Here is a 22,548-nt window from a genome sequence, read left to right on the forward strand (position 1 = left end):
ATTCCGTATGGCCGTGACAAGGACACGGTTTGAAGCGATCCAAAATATGTTTGCATTATAGTGATAATGCGCAGTGTCCTCCCTGAGATGATCATAACTTTGATCATCTATGTAAAATTCAGCCAGTAGTTAAACACTTCAGCAGAAAATTTGCTGAGGCGTGCAGATCCCAAAGGGACATCGCTATCGGAGGCTAAAATTCTGACATTACCTGCCCAGTAAGAGGGCCAGGTACAGAATTAAATTGCACAAATTGTGCAAGAGTACCTCAGGGCACACCCACAGATTCAGGGTCAACAGAGGGAAGGAAACCCATATTGACCCCCCTGAATGCCCCCCTGTCCTGTGGGTGAGTAGGAAAATTGTGTTGGAATTGCTGCACCCACTGCTGGATAAGGGTTATCACTTATACAGAGATAACTTTTACGCCAGCATACCAATCTTCAAGACCCTCTCGGTCAGAGGTACAGTAGCAGTGAAAAAACCAGAGAGGCCTCCCTAAGCTGCTAATTGGAGAAATGCTAAGAAAGAGCAACAGCAGAGCCCACTGCAACGCCCACATGCTGGTGGTCGAGTATAAGGACAAAAGGGATGCCCTTATTTTGACAACCATACACCTGACAACAACTCCCATGTAACTGTCCGAGGTACCACAACACAAGTCCCAAAACCAGATTGTATCTTGGATTATAATAAATACATAGGGGATGTAGATCTTTCAGATTATACCCTGAAACAATACAGTGCCATGTGAAACGCTACAGTATGGTACAAATAATTGGCCATGCACATTGTACAGATGGCACTGTACAATGCTTTTGTGCTGTTTAGATCTGCAGGCAATACAGGGACCTTCCTTCAGTTTCAAAAGGTAGTCATCAAGCTTCTAAGGCTATGTGCACACGTTGCGGATCCGCAGCATTTTTTCCACGTGGAATTGCACCAAATCCGCAAAGGAATGCTCAAGCAAAATTAATCAATGGGAATCCAAAAGTGGTATGCACATGCTGCGGAGAATTTAGCACTGATTCGCAGCGTTTTATTTTCCGCAGCATGTCAATTCTTTTTGCGGATCTGCAGCGTTTCTGCACCCATTGACTACCACTGAGTCAGTCAAATGCGCAGCCAAACCACAGGTGTAAATAAGGTCTGTGGATTTGCATGCCAAAAACGCTGCAGAAAGGAAGGAGGAAGAAGAGTGTGTGGACTGAGACTGTGTGTGGGTGGAGACTATGTGCTTGTCTGTCTGTGGGTGTCTGTGTGTGTAGCCAGGCATCGTCTGATGGGACGACTACTCCTATCCTGCTATGTCTGCTGTCACATATTCACATATAACAGTGACAGCATGAGCCGATGATGGGACAGTAGTCTGTGTTCAATTGTAAAACAAAAAAAAATAACATTCATACTCACCAAACACCTAATCCCTGACACCTGCGTCTCCTGCAACAAAAATAAAATAATAAACCAACATATACTTACCTTTCCGCCGTAGTGCAGTTAATAACGAGTGTCCCACGACGATCTCACATGTAGAGCAGTCACAACGGGAGATGTGACCGCTCTACCTTGCCTCCGGTGATACACTAACAGGAGGTAATCCTCCCGCAGTATATCACTGGCCAGCCATGAAATGTCACTGGACTTCGTGCTGTCACTTGCAGCATCACTGCATGAGAAAATTCTCACACAGCGGTGCCGTGAGAGCATGAACTCCGGTGAACTCTCAGTGATACACTGCAGGAGCGATTATCTACTGTGTATCACCGGAGGCCGGGTAGAGCAGTCACATCTCCCAATGTGACTGTTCTACATGTGAGATTGTCATGGGACACTCGGTAATTGGACTACATCGGACAGGGAATATTTATGTTGGTTTATTATTTTATTTTTGTTGCAGGAGATCGAGGGATTCGGGGATAAGGCGTTCAGTAAGTATGGTTAATTTAGATTCAATAAAGAAGTCTGTGTGATTATTTCTAAAAAAGGACTTTATTCTGGCTGTGTCTTTATTTACCATATAACTATAGGATTAGTAATGGATAGGTGTCTTATTGACGCTTCTACATTAATAAGCCGTGAGTTTGATGTCACCGGACAATACAAAGGTGACATCAACCCCACAAATATTACCCCACTACAGGGCAAGTGGGAAGAGCGAATTAAGGGCCAGAATTGGCGTATTTCTGGGGCGGCTGAGAGCTGATGTTTTTAGCCAGGCTATTAATATCAGCCTGCAGCGGTCTACCTAGCCTTTGCTGGTTGGATAGGGGTTCCCCTGTAAACTAGCCAGTAAAGGCTAGGCAAACATCTGTGAGTTGATATTAGTAACCTGGGAACCTTTATGGCTATTGGCTCCTTCCCAGAATATTAACATGATCCCTCAGCAGTTGTCTTTCCCTCTGCTGGTTATGAAAATGACGAGGGAGCCCACACAATTAAAAAAAAAAAAATAAGTAAACAGATATTGTTTTTCACGCAAATTTCGTGTGTATGTCAGTTTTATTAATGAGGTATCTGGCTGACACACACACACACATATGTATATATATATATATATATATATATATATACACACACACACACACACTGTATATGTTCACTTATATTTGTTTTGTTTTTTTACATATAATTGTATGTATATATGTAAAAATATTATGGTCTTCAATGGAGAATGAAAAAGAAGAGGTTGGAAAAGGAAATGACTTCTCAATGCTTTTTTTTTGGGTTAAATAATATATCTTTATTATAGAGTTTACAAAAATGCATACAAATCCGCATGAAAAATTTGCATGAGAGTCTGCATCAAAAATGTATAAAAACCACGCAGAATTTCAACTGTGTTTTCTGCCAAGAGATGCAGAATCCATGCAGAATTTTACAAAAGCTAATCTGCAACATTCGCACATACCCTAATGTTTGGCACTCAGGAAGATGACTTATGAAACTGATAGTGCCCGTATTGTCCCAGGTCAACATTTTCCAGCAGAAGAAATTCATACACCAGTAAAACCAAAAGCATTATAATGATTACTATAAAACTATGCCTCTAGATAAATTCCTTCAGGGGATTAGTTTAGAAAATAAGGTTACATGTGGGGGGTTTCCACTGTTTAGGCACATCAGGGACTCTCTAAACAGGACATGGTGCGTGCAGACCATTCTATCAAAGTCTGCGCTCTAAACTGTCACTCCTATGCTTCCGAGTCCTGCCATAAGCCCAAACAGTGGTTTTCCATCACATGTGACCGCAAGTATGCGATTTACATACTTCAGCCACATTCCAACTAAACTTGCTATTCTTGCTCAATACACTTGCATTGAGAGAGGCCGCACTTCCAGTCGGCACATGATGGCATGTATGCCAATCACACACTTGCAGTCACGAGCCTGCTGTTCTCAAATCTGGCACTAGCGAGTCCTCAAAGCAATGTAAGGATTCACAAGTGACTTGTACCTTGTAGTGAAATATGTATATGTATGGATGTATAACCAGCAGTAATTTAACATCTGTCCTTAGACTGCAGGTCTTCACAAAGTTCACAGCATATGTCATCCTGAGAAGGCAGTCTCCTGTCTCCAATCTCGCCAGGGAGATTATTGAGAACCACAAAGTGGAAACATTTCACACCTCTTAGTGTCTTTGATGGAGAGACGCCAATTGCAGCATGACACTATCTTACTATGAGAAAGGTCACACAAATAGTGTTCAAAGGAAAAAATAATGTATTCATTGGTAAAATAACTAGGATCCAGTCACAACTCAAGGATTAGAATATTAACATGGGAGGCTGGTCTAGAAATTGGATCTCCATGTCAAATCTATAAATTAGGCCTACACACAAAGAAAAAAGGTTCACATGTGAGGGCAGCATGGACAGCTGATGTGCTCCATTTCATATTTCCTCCTCCCTCAGGGACAAAATACCAGACTGCAAAGTTAGATATTTCTGTAAGTTTTATCCCTTTTATCACTGTTTTTGCATGTCACTTTTTATTTCCCTTTTTATATCCTTTTTATTGTAAGAACTGTACCTTTTATATTAAAGCTTATAATTTTAATAAGTATGAACCCTGTACTCATCGCCCGTGTGTTCGTTGAGTGGTGGCAGGGTGTTGAGCAGGGTGTGTGATCTGTGTTGGGATATGATTTATGCTCCCACTGCAGCATAGAAGAGAGGTTGAATGCTGGACTGAGTGAGAGGAGACAGATTAACCCTTGCAGGCGCAACCCGAAGTCGCGTGCTGAGAAGAAGGTATGTGACAAATTGGTGGCAGCAGTAGGATATATGAATATATCCTCTCTGGTAATTCGTGACATACCCTGAAACCGGACAACCCCTTTAACAATATCACTCAGTGACTACTCAGTCTTAATTGACCCATGTAAATGGGGGGAGCAAAGTTACTCTGGACTCCGTCTGGCCTCTCTTTAGTGTTGTCCTTTTCAGAAGTACATACAACTGTGGCCAACTGCGCTTTATGCAAGCCTAAAATGACGGACACCACCGGATCACAGACGGCGTCCACAGTGCCTCCATCTGCCTTATTATAGGGAATCTCCCACTGGGGGTTCCATCTGAAACGTATTTCAGAGATTTACACAGAAACCCCGATGAAAGTTCCTCGTGCGGTATGAGTGATAAGATGGCTTTATTCTTCGGGTTGGTGGGATTACAGCGATACCACATTTATATCGGGTTTTTCTGTTTAGTTGCTGTCACACACTAAAAGACGCTTTTTATTGCGCATTCCTGCATTTTGAGAGCTATAATTTTTCCATATTTCGGCTGGAGTCGTGAGGGCTTGTTTTTGTTGGATGAGTTGACGTTTTTATTGATACCATTTGAGGGGACATATCATTTATTCATCGCTTTCTATTCCAATTTTTGGGAGGCAGAATAAACAAAAACCAGCAATTCAGGAATTGTTTTTTGGAGGGGGTGTTATGTCATTCCGCGTGTGGTGAAATTGATAAGGCAGCTTTATTCTTTGGGTCAGTATGATTACAGCGATACTACAAGTTGCCAAATTAATTTAAAATCTAGTCCAGACATTGACAAGGTTCGGAAAAAAAAGATTTTTATTTGAAATAATAATTTTCTCCTTCAAACTTTGCTTTCGTCAAAGAATGCTCCCTTTGCAGCAATTACCGCATTGCAGACCTTTGGCATTCTAGCGGTTAATTTGCTGAGGTAATCTGGAGAAATTTCACACCATGCTTCCAGAAGCCCCTCCCACAAGTTGGTTTGGTTTGATGGGCACTTTTTGCATATCATACTGTCAAGCTGCTCTCACAACAGCTCAATGGGGTTCAGATCTGGTGACTGCGCTGGCCACTCCATTACAGATAGAATACCAGCTGCCTGCTTCTTTCCTAAATAGTTCTTGCATAATTTGGAGGTGTGCTTCAAGTCATTATCCTGTTGTAGGATGAAATTGGCTCCAATCAAGCGCTGTCCACAGGGTATGGCATGGCATTGCAAAATGGAGTGATAGCCTTCCTTATTCAAAATCACTTTTACCTTGTACAAATCTCTCACTTTACCAGCACCAAAGCAACCCCAGACCATCACATTACCTCCACCATACTTGACAGATGGCATCAGGCACTCTTCCAGCATCTTTTCAGTTGTTCTGCGTCTCACAAATGTTCTTCTGTGTGATCCAAACACCTCAAACTTGGATTTGTCTGTCCATAACACTTTTTTCCAATCTTCCTCTGTCCAATGTCTGTGTTCTTTTGCCCATATTAATCTTTTCCTTTTATTAGCTAGTCTCAGATATGGCTTTTTCTTTGCAACTCTGCCCTGAAGGCCAGCATCCCACAGTCGCCTCTTCACTGTAGTCATTGACATTGGCATTTTGCGTGTACTATTTAATGAAACTGCCAGTTAAGGACCTGTGAGGCGTCGATTTCTCAAACTACAGACTCTAATGTACTTGACTTGTTGCTCAGTTGTGCAGCGGGACCTCCCACTTCTCTTTCTACTCTGGTTAGAGCTTGTTTGTGCTCTCCTCTGAAGGGAGTAGTACACATTGTTGTAGGAAATCTTCAGTTTCTTGGCAAATTCTCGCATGGAATAGCCTTCATTTCTAAGAACAAGAATAGACTGTCGAGTGTCACATGAAAGTTCTTTTTTTCTGGCCATTTTGAGAGTTTAATGGAACCAACAAATGTAATGATCCAGATTATCAACTAGCTCAAAGGAAGGTCAGATTTATAGCTTTTCTAATCAGCCAAACGGTTTTCAGCTGTGCTAACATAGTTGCACAAGGGTTTTCAAGGGTATTCTAACCATCCATTAGCCTTCTTACACAGTTAGCAAACACAAAGTACCATAAGAACACTGGAGTGATGGTTGTTGGAAATGGGCCTCTATGCACCTATGAACATATTGCATTGCAAACCAGACGTTTGCAGCTAGAATAGTCATTTACCACATTAACAATGTATAGAGTGTATTTCTGAATCATTTAAAGTTAGCTTCATTGGAAAAAACTGCTTTCTTTCAAAAATAAGGAAATTTCTAAGTGACCCTAAACTTTTGAATGGTAATGTATATATTTACAATTTTTAATAACTTTTATTTTACATTGTCCCAGGATGGGACATCATGTTTATACTGACAGATTTGCTGATCTAATACTCTGCAATGCTTTTGCACTGCATAGCACTAGATCAGGGTCTTTCGCACATGGAGGAGGCGTGTCAGCTCCCGCTCTGAGCATGAGCTGACATGACAGGCCACCATCCCTGGGTGACCTCCCTCTGTGATGCCCAGTGATGTCGCTGTCACTATTGACAGTGGCATCAGAGGGGTTAATCACCCGCGAACAGTGCTGGCACCGATCGTGGGCACTGCTGCAAGGTGTCAGCTGACACCTGCATTTGATCATGGTGGCGCTCAGGGTGAGCCAGCGCGAATACCAAGCCGCATATATATGGCAGTTTGCGGGAACACAGCTCGTCCCATGTCGGGAAGAGGTTAAAGGGGTGGTCATGTTTTAGGCCTCATTCACACATTCAGTATTTTGTAAGCATTTTACATCAGTATTTGTAAGATACACATAAATTTCCACTTAATGGCAAAAAAATCCCAAACTCTGCATAACACATGAAAACATACAAACCACCCACCAATGCCAAACTTAGGCAAGAAAAGGAGATCAAGAGTTATTTTATATATTCAATAATTTTATTAATTAGACAAATTACAAAATCAAAAAGGAATACCGCTAACCAAGCAGGTAAGTGGGGAAAATTTCATCACAATAAATATAACCAGCTTCCGGATGTATAAAGGAAACCTTTAAGGATGAAGAACGGCGAAACGCGCGTTAAGGCGGCAGGCGGGGGTTAATTTTCATTCACATGTAAGTTACTTAACTTTTGGCCTCTGTACTCTACTTGGTAGGTCATTGATTTATTCTGTGGACATCATGACGTGCTTTTATGCGGTCCGAGATTGATAAAGTCTCTGTGCACTATCACTTTAGTCTTATGAACCAGGGTATTGATTAGGGCACTGCTGGTCTTAGTCATATGCACTAAAGGCATTTTTTCATTGCCATTAGCAATTTTCTTGTGCACTGTCACTTTATTATGTATTTATTATGATATTTTGTAATCCTATGTTGCTGGCACTATAATTCTTACAGCATTTGCTCTTTATTTAGAATTATTATATTTAATACTAGGCATAAAATCTTTTTATGGTCCATAAAGGTTTCCTTTATACATCCGGAAGCTGGTTATATTTATTGTGATGAAACTTTCCCCACTTAACTGCTTGGTTAGCGGTATTCTTTTTTGATTTTCTAATTTTGTCTATTTAATAAAATGATTGAATATATAAAATAACTCTTGACCTCCTTTTCTTGCCTAAGTTTGGCATTGGTGGGTGGTTTGTGTGTTTTCATCAGTATCTGTAAGCCAAAACCAAGAGTGGAACAATCAGAGCAAAAGTATAACAGAAACACGTCACCACTTCTGGATTTATCACCCACTCCTGGTTTTGGCTTACAGATACTCAGAATACTTAGCAAATACAGATGTAAAAACATCACACGCTGTGAGGATTCTCTGATTTCCATACATGCAGTCACATGCCAACTAGATGGGCTCGGCCTCACTCAGAGCAAGTGTACTAAGCGAGGCCGGAAATAGTCTAGTCGTAATGTAGCGGTTGCTGTACCTGATCCTGGCACCTGAGATACCTCACAGGGAGCAGTGCCTGCGGTGTGAGGAGTCACAAGTCTGCAGTCACATAGAATAACTGCAGACTTGTAGCCTAAGGACTGACAATCCCTTTAAATTACCAGCATTGTTGGGGAGGCTCTAGAGAGTCTCATCCACTTGCTGTGAGGAAAACACACAACATAAATACAGAGGGTGAGATCTGCACAAAGCATTCTGTGTATCACAGTAGTAGTGGTGACACAGTAGTGCTCGCTCAGTATTAGTAGTGGTTGCACAGTAGTAGTGACACAGTAGTGGTGACACAGTATTAGTAGTGGCACTGTAATAACAGTGGTGGCACAGTAATAGTAGTGGTGGCACAGTAACAGTAGTGACACAGTAGTGGTGACACAGTATTAGTAGTGGCACTGTAATAACAGTGGTGGCACAGTAACAGTAGTGACAAAGTAGTGGTGACAGTATTAGTAGTGGCACTGTAATAACAGTGGTGGCACAGTAATAGAAGTGGTGGCACAGTAACAGTAGTGACACAGTAGTGGGGACACAGTATTAGTAGTGGCACTGTAATAACAGTGGTGGCACAGTAATAGTAGTGGTGGCACAGTAACAGTAGTGACACAGTAGTGGTGACACAGTATTAGTAGTGGCACTGTAATAACAGTGGTGGCACAGTAACAGTAGTGACAAAGTAGTGGTGACAGTATTAGTAGTGGCACTGTAATAACAGTGGTGGCACAGTAATAGAAGTGGTGGCACAGTAACAGTAGTGACACAGTAGTGGGGACACAGTATTAGTAGTGGCACTGTAATAACAGTGGTGGCACAGTAATAGTAGTGGTGGCACAGTAACAGTAGTGACACAGTAGTGGGGACACAGTATTAGTAGTGGCACAGTAACAGTAGTGGTGGCACAGTAGTAGTGATGGCACAGTAATTACAGTTGCACTGTAATAGCAGTAGTGGCACTGTAATAGCAGTGGTGGCACAGTAATAGTATTGGTGGCATAGTAGTAGTGATGGCACAGTAATAGTAGTGACAGAGTATTAGTAGTGGCACTGTAATAGTAGCGGTGACAGTATTAGTAGTGGCACAGTAATAGTAGTGACGCAGTAGTTGTGACACATTAGCGGTTACACAGTATTAGTAGTGGCACAGCAGTAGTAATAGTGGCACAGTAGTGGTGGTGGTGGCGGCGGCGGCATAGGAGATCCCACAAAAGCTCGTCTTCGTTCTTCAGCGCAAATTACTGTGCGACTTTTAAATCCACCATTAGCCACAGGTGATTTTAAGCAGATTAGCTGGTCCATTCATGCCCCATAAACTGTAGGCTTTTTTGCCCAGGAGAGGTGACACATCAGGATAGGGACTCAATTTATGAAGGATGCCTGGACGTGGCAATTGGGCTCACATATTTTGGCCAATCTATGCGTGAAGAACCTTCCTTTGTTCATAGCAATTTTTGCAGATAAATATTTCATGTGTACATTATATAGCGCTTTTTTTCCATTTCTTCCTATTTCCTACAGCAGCAATGCAGTTTCAATGCTGTAGAGTAATCCTTCTTTGTATATTATGGTGCAACCTTACTATTTGTTGTTTGATATCCACCACAGCACAATTTATGCTGCAGATCTAATGCAATCGTGTATGAGATGTACCGCTAATCACAGCTAATCTACAGAAACTCCGCAGCTGACAACCCTCAAAGTCATAAAGCAATAATATTTATAACTAGAAAAAAAACACAAAATACTGTGTGAAATCAGAAGTACATTCTAGGAGGGTCATGTATATAAAGTACATAGGCAGCAGCAGGGGCTGGGGACCCCCCGACTTCCTGACACACAGCACTAGGACACTGCGGCCTCCCACCGGCGCACACGTTGTGCAGGGTACTCACTCTGACACGGCGGCCATGGAGTTCACCATGTAGGAGACGGGGATAGCGGTGAGGGAGAGTAACAAGGGCCCGCTGGGCTCCGGGAGAGCCATGGCTGCCAGCGTGCTGTGCTGCAGGTGCTTCCCGGCATACAGGAGACACTTCCCGTCACACAGGAGGCGCAGCCCGGGACGGGAGTGACTGCTGACGGCGGCAGCTCGTCTTCCTGGGCAGACAAAGTTCACAGGTCTCTGCTCAGATATTGCGACATTAGCAGCCACTGATAACCGCGACCATGTGAGAGGGATAGGACAGGCTCTAGCTGATCCCATCCAGGACCACCTGAGGCTGGAGGTGATCCTGGTGAGAGAATGAGCTCATCATCCATTTCCTATGGAAGCCATGGACTCAGCTTCAGGTCCTGTTCACACTACATTTCTGGAGTGCGGCAGGAGGACCTGCCTGAATCCCTCGAAGAAGCCATAGCAAGCAGGTGCAGGCAAACTGCAGTTGTAGTATTTTTCTGTTTTTTACAGTATCAAGAAGGAATAGTTAATACAAATCTATGGGTCTGTAAAAGCGCGCAGCATCGGCCGGTGCCATTGTGATGTATGGGAGAAGCTTTGTGACTTATCCAGGCGTGAACCTCACTGGATGACACTGGGACCATTGTTTGAGTACGTGAAAAACACTGATGTCTGAATGTGGCGTAAGGCGGATCTCCTGACCGCACTGTAGAAACCTGTGTGAACAGGGCCTTAGGCAGCGTTCACGCCACATCAGTGGCGCAGTGTGCAACCATCAGGGGTCACCATACCGAGACCCCAGTTTGTGCTTCAGGATTATTATTAAAAAGAATCCAAATTGTGAGCGTCTCCCATTTACGGATCCAACCAAGATCATGGCGTTCCAGAGCTAGGATAAAGTAGCTGATTATGGATGAGGTCATGTCTTTGCCGCAGTGAGAATGGTAATAAAAAGCCACGTCAGATTCCCTGTGGAAAGCTTTCCTTGTTACGGACTTTAGCCCCACGGCTACTGAATGGCACCAAAATCCAAATCCTCTGTGCTGAGTTGTGCCTGGACTCTGCTCGCTCTTATCTCCTACCCTGCAGACATACACAGGACTCCTGACCTGACCCACATTCTGCTAGCAAGTTTCATTTTTGGCCAAAATAAAAGCAGAATAAACAAAATTGTATATGAAGAAATTTTTTTTGTTAATTTTAAAAAAAATGCCGCAATCCCTTCCTTAACTAGAGATCGGTGCTCCAGGGTCCAGAGCCGGATCTTTGGTACATGTAGAGTTTCTGCAGCAGTTTTATCAGAGAATTAAGCTGCGTTTTACAGTACCAGCAAAAGGTGGCATTTCAGATATCTCATGCACAAGCTTGGTTTTTTTCTTCACTGTTTTTGAAGACCGGCAGCATGTCAATTCTTTCAATATTTTTGCAGCTTTTTTTTATCCATTGAAAATCATGAAATCTGGCAAAATTGCTGATAAAACACAGCGTAACATTTACCTTGCTTTTTTGGTGACAAACTAATTTTAGGCTACTTTCAGACTTGCGTTAGGAGGCGCAGGGCCGCCGCTAAGCTCCGCCCCTGGCCGTGCCCCCTCCAGTCAGCTCTTCCTATAGGCGCATGACGCTGCATGCGATAAGCGTACCCTATATTTAGCGTTGGGTACGCTGGCCGTGTTTTTGCCGGCGCATGCGCCCTTTTCGCACTGCGCCAAGCACACAAAAATAAAACCTGGTGCGTTTGGCGCATGTCGGCGCAACGCAAAAAGGGCGTTATGCACCCATAGGAGGAGCTGACCGGAGGCGCGGCCAGGGGCGGAGCTTAGCGGCGGCCCTGTGCTGCGCCTCCTAACGCAAGTCTGAAAGACTTATTAAGATTTAAGCAGACAAATTACACATGCAATCCACAAAAAAAATCCAGTAAATAGCTGCATGTTATATGCAGTATTTTTGCTGCTCAGCATCAGGGTATTGGCTGCAGGAAAAAAAACACTGCAAAAGTGCAAACATGTGAGCACACCCTATGGCACTGTGTGAGCACACCCTGTGTCACTGTGTGAGCACACCCTCTGGCACTGTGTGAGCACACCCTCTGGCACTGTGTGAGCACACCCTCTGGCACTGTGTGAGCACAACCTATGGCACTGTGTGAGCACATCCTGTGTCACTGTGTGAGCACACCCTCTGGCACTGTGTGAACACACCCTCTGGCACTGTGTGAACACACCCTATGACACTGTGTGAACACACCCTATGGCACTGTGTGAGCACATCCTGTGTCACTGTGTGAGCACACCCTATGGCATTGTGTGAGCACACCCTGTGGCACTGTGTGAGCACACCCTGTGGCACTGTGTGAGCACACCCTGTGGCACTGTGTGAGCACACCCTGTGGCACTGTGTGTGCACACCCTGTGTCACTGTGTGAGCACACCCTGTGTCACTGTGTGAGCACACCCTATGGCACTGTGTGAGCACATCCTGTGTCACTGTGTGAGCACACCCTATGGCACTGTGTGAGCACACCCTGTGGCACTGTGTGAGCACATCCTGTGTCACTGAGCACATCCTGTGTCACTGTGTGAGCACACCCTATGGCACTGTGTGAGCACACCCTATGGCTCTGTGTGAGCACATCCTGTGTCACTGTGTGAGCACACCCTCTGGCACTGTGTGAGCACACCCTCTGGCACTGTGTGAGCACACCCTCTGGCACTGTGTGAGCACACCCTCTGGCACTGTGTGAGCACACCCTCTGGCACTGTGTGAGCACACCCTATGGCTCTGTGTGAGCACACCCTATGGCACTGTGTGAGCACACCCTATGGCACTGTGTGAGCACATCCTGTGTCACTGTGTGAGCACACCCTATGGCACTGTGTGAGCACACCCTGTGGCACTGTGTGAGCACATCCTGTGTCACTGTGTGAGCACACCCTATGGCACTGTGTGAGCACACCATCTGGCACTGTGTGAGCACACCATCTGGCACTGTGTGAGCACACCCTCTGGCACTGTGTGAGCACACCCTATGGCTCTGTGTGAGCACATCCTGTGTGCATTACAGACTGTGCAGTGGCAACCAGAGTCTCATACAGCTCTTTGTACAGGGACATTCTGGTATGGAAAAAAAGCTCAGTGCATCCGGAATCTGATGGAGTTTGCCATCATTTTTTTTTTTTTACTGAGCCATATTAAAGCCAATAGAACATCTGTATTAAATGTGAGGCATAGGGAGAGGACCCAGATCACTTCTATGCCTGCAGTGCTTCAATGAGTGTCATAGGTCATTGCACAGCTACAACACCTCACATACAAGTGTGGATGTACCTGGTACTGCAGTTCAGCCTGTTTCACCTCAATACTGACATATGTGTCGGTGCCCGCTCCAGTTCTGTTTTCTCTGGTTGATGCAAAGTGACATTGAAGTGATCCTGTAGGATTCTGGGAATCGTGGTTTTATCTTGGCCAGGAGCCTTAGGCTATGTGCACACGTTGCGGATTCTGCTGCGGATCAGCAGCGTTTCCGGCTCTGCGGGTCCGCAGCAGATTTAGGTGCGTTGTACAGTACCATTGTTTTCAATGGTAAACTGAAAAACGCTGTGCACATGCTGTGGATTTTTCCACGCGGATTTGCTGTGGGTTCAAATCTGCAGCATGTCAATTCTTTGTGCGGATTCCGCTGCGGTTTCACACCTTCTCCATTGTAGAGGTGTGAAACCGCAGGTCAAGTCCGCAGGGACGAATCCGCAACACCTAAAACTACGTGTGCACATAGCCTTAGGGTTACCTTTTGTTTTGGATTCCTGCTGTCCCAAGGTTAAGATCCGGGTTGCGGATTCCACAGTGCCAGTTATTAAATTCAGCTTGACCATGTCCAGATATCTGCTCTCTAGTGATGAGGGAACGTGTCGGATAAGGTGTTATATCCGAGCATGCTCGGGTGCTAATCAATTGTGTTCGAGTCCCCGCGGGTGCATGTCTCCCGGCAATCCCTGCATGTGTTGTGGCTGTCTACCAGCCGCGAGACATGCAGGTGTGGGAACTCAACCATATTATTCAAGCACGCTGAAGACACTCAGCACATTAGCATACTCTGATAACACTTTATCTGAGCACGATTGCTCATCGGTTTTCTGACTTTGGTTCGTATGCTGACCACCTGCTTCTTATCGATTCCTCATGGTAACAACTCAGTGTGCCTTTTCTTGCCGCCAGCTTGTGCTACTAGCCTACTCTGTGGCCACAATCCAGGGGCCCATATGTAAATCCAGATAGTTATACAGGATTTAAAGCAGGGGTGGGGAACCTCCGGCCCGCAATGGCTTTTCATGCGGCCCGCGGGAAGGTCCCTGGAGTCCCCAATGCTCGGGCGGCAGCTGTATCCTGTCAGCTGCCGGCCCTTTAACCCCCAAGTGCATGTTCATTACAAAACGCTGTCTGCCCTGCACATGAATGATGACGTCGTCTGGGTGGACGGGGTTAGCATCTGGGTGGGCGGGATTAGCGCCCAATGCTCTCCCGTCCACATGTCCCGGAAGAGGAGATGCTGCCAGAGAGTCCACAGCGATCTCTGTGTGTGCCCGCAGCTCTGTGCTTCCCCGGGGATCTCTGTGCTGGCAGCTGTGTGCTTTTCTACTTGTAATCTGTGCCCCTCAGCTATGTGCCCCCCCCCAGTTATGCAGCTATGTTCCCCCCAGTTATGCAGCTATGTGTCCCCTGTGATCTCTGTGCCCCCCGTGATCTCTGTGCCCCCCAGCTATGTTTCCACATGTGATCTGAGCCCCCCACCTATATATACCCCCTGTAATCTGTGCCCTCCAGCTATGTGCCCCCTGTGATCTGTGCCCTCCAGCTATGTGCCCCCCTGTGATCTGTGCCACCCCAGTTATATGCCCCCCTGTGATCTCTGTGCCCTCCATCTATGTGCCCCCCCAGCTGTTTCCCCATGTGATATCTATGCTCCCTGTGATCTGTGCCTCCCAGCTATATGCCCCCCGTGATTTCTGTGCCCCCACCCTACATTTCCATATGTGATCTGTGCCCCCCACCTATATATACCCCCCCCCTGTGATCTGTGCCCTCCAGCTATGTGCACCCCTGTGATATCTTTGGCTCCCAGCTTTGTGTCCCCTGTGATCTATGTGCCCCCTGTGATTTTTTTCCCGTGATCTGTGCACCCCAGCTATATGCCCCCCCGTGATCTCTGTGCCCCAACTATGTGCACCCCTGTGATATCTGTGGCTCCCAGCGTTGTGCCCCCTGTTATCTATGTGCCCCCCTGCTATGTACCCCCTGTGATGTTTGTGCTCCCATGTGCCCCCTGTGATCTGTCACCCAAAGCTATGTGCCCCCCAGCTATATGCACCCCTGTGATCTCTGTGCCCCACCCCTGTGATCTTCATGTCACCCCTCTGTGATCTGTCCCCCCTGATCTGAGCCTCCCCGACAATCCCTGTCCCCCCCAGTGCTATATATCCCCCCACAGCTGTATGTGCCCCACAAGTGATGTGTATATTTCCCAGTGCTGCATTTACCCCGAAAGTGCTATATATCCCCCCCAAGTACTGTATATCCTACCACCTGTGATATATATAGCCCCCAGTGACCACCTGTGATATATATAGCCCCCAGTGATGGAGAAGCAGCTCCAGCCATCACATTAAGGGTGAGTTATCGTAATTAATTGTTTGACTAAATATACCGGGATAATTTGCAAGGAGATCATTTTTGTGTGGCCCTCGAATGATGGTAGAAATTTTCAAATGGCCCCCGGATGGAAAAAGGGTCCCCACCCCTGATTTAAAGGGTGAAAGCGGAGTGCAACTAGACCAAATCTGTAGAAGCCCTATTAAGACCTACCATGTTACCAAGAAAAAATGTCCATGTGACAAATGTAACTACTCCATTCTGCAATAGCATAAAGTTGTGACAAGAGATTAAAGAGTGGCAAATTAAATATTCTAAAGGGAAGTAATAAAGACTTATTTAATATCCAGAAAACCCTTATTCAAATCGTACAATTCTTTACAAAGAATCTGCCTCGGGTGCTACTGGGAAAGCAAGGGAACCGATTTTCTCTAAGTTTATATGCCGTAGAGAAATCGCCAAAGTCATCCAAAACACTGACAATTTTCTCCTAATTTACAATCATGTCTGCATTTTAAGTCTGTGTGACATCCGTTTTCATACAACTACAGTTAGGTCCATATATATTTGGACAGAGACAACATTTTTGTAATTTTGGTTCTAGACATTACCACAATGAATTTTAAACAAATCAATTCAGATGCAGTTGAAGTTCAGACTTTCAGCTTTCATTTGAGGGTATCCACATTAAAATTGAATGAAGGGTTTAGGAGTTTCAGCTCCTTAACATGTGCCACCCTGTTTTTAAAGGGACCAAAAGTAATTGGACAGATTAAATAATTGTAAATGAAATGTTCATTTCTAGTACTTGGTTGAAAACTCTTTGTTGGCACTGACTGCCTGAAGTCTTGAACTCATGGACACAGAGGTGTATCTAGGCTTTCTGGCACCCAGGGCAAGAATTTGGTTCGGCGCCCCCCCCCCCCCCCCCCCCACATGATTTCCACACTTAGCCATGCTCTCCCTAATGCTCTCAATGTTCAGTGAAAAACTGAAAAAAGGAAGAGAATCTCGTTGTCACAGGACCATAAGTATTAAAATCGCACATGAGTGAAGTGTCCATGTGATGACTACTGGAACCTGCAGAGCTGAATCCTGACATTGCAGCTTCTGAATTCTCACAATTAATGCACTGCACACTTTTAGGATTGTCCCGTACCGGTGGTAAGAGTACACGGTCATGTCAGCACAAGCATGTGATTTGTATACTTCTGGCCACATTCCGACTAGACGTGCCCGCCTCGCTCCGTTCATTTCATTGAGTGAGGCTACACATGTCTAGTCAGCATGTGACCGCAGGTATGTAAATTACCGGCATGAGAGAATCCTGACAGCGTTCAATGCAAGCACTGTGAGAATTCAGAAGTCTGCAGTCACATAGAATGTCTGCATACTCAGCATAAACCTGGACAACCCCTTTAATGTCCCTAACATAAATAAAAGCATGAGAATAAGTCAGTATCACTAATAACATTTACATCCAAGTACCTCATAGATGACGTCGTCTCTGGAGTCATTCTCCTTTTCTTCTTCTTGTCTAGAACCCATGATGAGTTTTCTCATCCACATCTCATCTCTGCAGACCTCCATCTTCTCTGGTCTTCTGCACCAACTCTCCACGCGATGCCTTTAAAGATAGAAATGTCATTATAATGCTCCTAAATAAAAATATCTGCAATATACTGTCGCCTCACACTATTCCCCTCCCTCCTCATACTGTCTCCTCTAACATCCCACCTGTTCACCATATTGTCTCCTCATATATTTACACCCTCACTCTCTATACTGTCTGCTCACACATACCCCTGACTCCCCATACTGTGTCTGCACACATCCCATCACCCTCACTCCCCATACTGTGTCCACATACATTTTTCCCATCGCTACTCATACTGTGTCCACATACATTTACCCGTTTGCTCCCCATACTGTCTGCACCCATCCCCCATACTGTATCATCATACATGCCCTCATACATACTCTTCATTTTGTGTCCTCAAATCTCCCCACACACATTAAATCCCCCCATCCCCACTGCAAATACCACCACACATTAAATCCTCCCATCCCCACTCCAAATCCCCCCATCCCCATGCCAAATCCCCCCATCCCCATGTCAAATCCCCCACACACATTAAGTACCCCTCATCCCCACCCCAAATCCCCCCAGACATGAAATCCCCCCAATCCCCACTCCAAATCTTCCCACACATCAAATAACCCCCATCCCCACTCCAAATCCCTCAAACACATTATATATCCCCACACATTATGTACCCCCCCACTCCAAATCCTGCCCTCCCATCTTCAGTGGTTTCTTTATCTCTTCAGTGGAGCACACTTAGGGCTCTCACTCTCACCTGTGAGAGACTCGCATGAAAACCCGGCACTGCCACCGGCACTGGGTCCGGAGTGTGTGGCTACATAGAAATACATGTAGCCGCTCGCTCTGGTCTGAGTGCGGGCAGCAGTCCCAGGTTTCATGCGAGAGTCTCGCACAAGAATCCTGCGAGTCTCTCACAGGTGAGTATCAGCCCTTACCACTAGTGTTCGCTCTGTGCGCCAGCAAATGACGTCAGCAGCGTGATCACATGACACGATCACGTTGCTGGCGTTGCTCTGACCCGGCTGTCAGAGCTTCAATTGTACTGGATTCTGTACAGGCGCCAGTACAATTGATCCCTGGGAGCCGGCGCACTGCAGCTTCTCTGCGCCGGCTGTCAGCTTGACAACCGACACAAGGAACGGCCGACTCCCAGGCTGCGGGGCTGCAGAACGCAGCCGCCAGGGGAGACACTGCGGACCACCGCATTAGGTGGCCCGAATGTGCCTCTCTGTCGGTTGCCCCCCCCCTAGAAATGCCTCTGGCCCCCATAATGTCCTCAGATTTCTGCCCCCATATGTTCCTCATATTTCTCCCCCCTCTCCCCCCCATATGTTCCTCATATTTCTCCCCCCTCTCCCCCCCATATGTTCCTCATATTTCTCCCCACTCGCCCCCATATGTTCCTCATATTTCTCCCCACTCGCCCCCATATGTTCCTCATATTTCTCCCCCCTCGCCCCCCCATATGTTCCTCATAGTTCTCCCTCCTTGCTCTCCTATGTTCCTCATATTTCTCCCCCCTCGCCCCCAATATGTTCCTCATATTTCTCCCCCCTCACCCCCATATGTTCCTCATAGTTCTCCCTCCTTGCCCCTATATATTCCTCATAGTTCTCCCCCCTCGCCCCCATATGTTCCTCATATTTCTCCCCCTCGCCCCCCATATGTTCCTCATATTTCTTCAGCTCCATTGCCCCGTATGGAGCTGGAGCACTTACCACCAACCCCAACGCTGCCTCAACCTCACTGCCTGCCCTGTGTCTTCCCCTCTGAAGAGCCAGCGAGTGACGTCAGCAGCGTGATCATGTGACGCCGCCGGCACTGATGCAGAAGTGCCGGCGGCGTCAGGGCTTGGAGAGCAATAAGTGAGTGTACTAGCGTATGAAGATGCTAGTACAATCCTTGGGAACCGTCGCGCAGCACTTTCTCTGAGCCGGCTGTCAGTTTGACAGCCGGCTTAGAGAACGGGAGAATCTAAGTGTGGGGGGCGGCAGAATGCCGCCGACGGGGAGCCTCCTTCTGGACCTCCGCTTCAGACAGCCCGATGGCGCCCCTCTGTGGGCTGCGTCCGGGGCAAATGCCCCGGCTGCCCCCCCCTGGATATGCCCCTGCATGGACATCACCAGACGCTGTGTTTCCTCCTTTTTGATGCTCTGCCAGGCCTTCACTGCGGTGGTTTTCAGTTGCTGTTTGTTTGTGGGCCTTTCTGTCTGAAGATTAGTCTTTAACAAGTGAAATACATGCTCAATTGGGTTGAGATCAGGTGACTGACTTGACCATTCAAGAATGTTCCACTTCTTTGCTTTAATAAACTCCTGGGTTGCTTTGGCTTTATGTTTTGGGTCATTGTCCATCTGTAGTATGAAACGACGACCAATCAGTTTGGCTGCATTTGGCTGGATCTGAGCACACAGTATGGCTCTGAATACCTCAGAATTCATTCGGCTGCTTCTGTCCTGTGTCACATTATCAATAAACACTAGTGACCCAGTCAGTGCCACTGGCAGCCAAGCATGCCCAAGCCATCACACTGCCTCCGCCGTGTTTTACAGATGATGTGGTATGCTTTGGATCATGAGCTGTACCACGCCTTCGCCATACTTTTCTCTTTCCATCATTCTGGGAGAGGTTGATCTTTGTTTCATCTGTCCAAAGAATGTTCTTCCAGAACTGTGCTGGCTTTTTTAGATGTTTTTTAGCAAAGTCCAGTCTAGCCTTTTGATTCTTGATGCTTATGAGTGGCTTGCACCGTGCAGTGAACCCTCTGTATTTTCTTTCATGCAGTCTTCTCTTTATAGTAGATTTGGATATTGATACACCTACCTCCTGGAGAGTGTTTTTCACTTGGTTGGCTGTTGTGAAGGGGTTTCTCTTCACCATGGAGATTATTCTGCGATCATCCACCACTGTTGTCTTCCGTGGGCGCCCAGGTCTTTTTGCATTGATGAGTTCACCAGTGCTTTCTTTCTTTCTCAGGATGTACTAATCTGTTGATTTTGCCACTCCTAATGTTGTAGCAATTTCTCGGATGGGTTTTTTCTGTTTTTGCAGCTTAAAGATGGCTTGTTTCACCTGCATGGAGAGCTCCTTTGACCACATGTTTCCTTCACAGCAAAATCTTCCAAATGCAAGCACCACACCTCAAATCAACTCCAGGCCTTTTATCTGCTTAATTGAGAATGACATAACGAAGGGATTGCCCACACCTGTCCATGAAATAGCCTTGGAGTCAATTGTCCAATTACTTTTGGTCCCTTTAAAAACAGGGTGGCACATGTTAAGGAGCTGAAACTCCTAAACCCTTCATCCAATTTTAATGTGGATACCCTCAAATGAAAGCTGAAAGTCTGAACTTCAACTGCATCTGAATTGTTTTGTTTAAAATTCATTGTGGTAATGTCTAGAACCAAAATTAGAAAAATGTTGTCTCTGTCCAAATATATATGGACCTGACTGTACATTAAAGAATATACAGGATCAAATAGTTTCCTAGGTTTACAACAGAAATGTATCCATAAAAATGGGATGCCACTCAGATGTTCCATGTTATTTTCTTTTTTCCTGCACCCATGGACTTGAATGGGTGAGTTTCATCCAAGATTTGGAAGACAGTACTTTCCCTAACTGCTGCTACTCTACACTAGGTACTGGGTTCCCCGATGCTCTCTGGCCACCAACACCCAGCGAGGGTGTCATGGGACCGCTGCAGACTTCACATTCTGAGTGAAAGAAACCAACTGGAGCAAAATGTAAAGGCTACCGTAATCATATGATGCCCCGAGGCTGGGTGAGGAGTAGTGATGAGCGAATTTATTCGGAAAATGATCGCCAAACATAAATTTGGAACAAATATGGCACATGCGGATATGTGATCGGAAACACAAGCAAAATTTTATAAAATCGGTAACATTCGGTAAAAGTGCGGGAACATATTTGCATTGCCACAGAAATATTTTCAGCACTTTAGTAACGATAATGGTGGGGTATCATTAATAATAATAATAATAATAAATCTTTATTTATATCACGCCAACATATTCCGCAGCGCTTTACAGTTTATCAGTTTCAAAACACAAGTCATAAGTAACAATGTTAACAATACACTAAATAAAGCAAAATAAGATGACCATGCACGTGAGAGCTTACAATCTACAATGAGTTGGGGGAGATACAGAGTACAGGTGTGTATTTGCAATGGTGTATTTACAATAATGGTCTGTTGAGTTCATTTTCTCCTTCACCTCTGATGTCTGATGAACTCCCTCTGCTGGTGAAAGGAGGTAGTGAAATTGATCTGGATGGGAAGAACCTGTCATCTGAACATGTGGAGTGTGATTGGACATCCGGAATTTCTGAGTGGATATAAGGCAGCCGACGCCCTTGCAGGGTTGCTGGTGATCCTTTCTGCTCTGAGCTCTGGCATCCAGTTTAGTTCCTGTCTACTAAAAGCTAAGTTTTTTGCTCTGCTATTTTTCCATGAGATTTTGTCTGTTTACTTAGTGTTTGTGTTCAGCCTGCCCTGGTTGGGACGGGCTGAACTCCATTTTTGTCTCTGATCAGTTGATCTCTTTGCTCTGTCTTCAGAATATACCTGAGTGCTGATATAGTGATTTTGAAGTCTAGTGACTTCAGGGCCTTTTCTATCAGACGTGTTGGACATTGTTTTTGGCAGGGTTTTTATGCGGATTGCAGCCAGCATCTTTTCTGTCCTTTCCTATCTAGTTAGTTGGGCCCCATCGTTTGCTCAGCCTGTCTTTCTGTCTGTGTTTGTGTTTTCATCTGTTTTCACCGTCAATACATGTTGGGGGCTGTCTATTGCTTTGGGGTCTGCTCTGGGGCAGTTTAGATTTCCCCTTTCTTTCTTTAGGCTTATGTAGCTCTCCGGCTGTGACGAGGGGTCTAGGGCACAGTGGGAATCCCCCACGGCTACTGTTAGTTAGTTAGATCAGGGGTCTGCAATCCGCTAGCTACCAACCTCTCCGGTTTTCTGGACTTAGCTTGTGTTTTTGTTTTTTCCTCCTCCGGTGACTCATTCATAACAATGGTCCAGCCATCTTGAGGGAATGAGGGATGGATAGCCCATTCACTAAACATGCACACATACACATAGAATGAATTTGATTAGTGAACGTGATAGGCCGCTCTGAACAAATGTGTTTTGAGGAAGCGCCTGAAACTATGCAAATT

General features: G+C 45.6%; 1 protein-coding gene across 1 annotated transcript in view; it reads right to left on the reverse strand.

Annotated features, from left to right (window-relative positions):
* The window catches only part of TM6SF2 (transmembrane 6 superfamily member 2), a 54,398-nt gene extending 43,946 nt beyond the window's left edge, over positions 1–10,452 (reverse strand). Inside the window, exon 1 of the mRNA XM_073555132.1 lies at positions 10,105–10,452. Within this exon, the coding sequence (XP_073411233.1) occupies positions 10,105–10,415 (311 nt within the window). The 5' untranslated portion in view covers positions 10,416–10,452. The remainder of the gene's footprint in view (positions 1–10,104) is intronic.
* Between the last annotated feature and the right edge of the window lie 12,096 nt (positions 10,453–22,548).

Source organism: Dendrobates tinctorius, unplaced genomic scaffold, assembly GCF_039654945.1.
Source record: "Dendrobates tinctorius isolate UK_male_01 unplaced genomic scaffold, ASM3965494v1 ptg000219l, whole genome shotgun sequence".
NCBI lineage: Eukaryota > Metazoa > Chordata > Amphibia > Anura > Dendrobatidae > Dendrobates > Dendrobates tinctorius.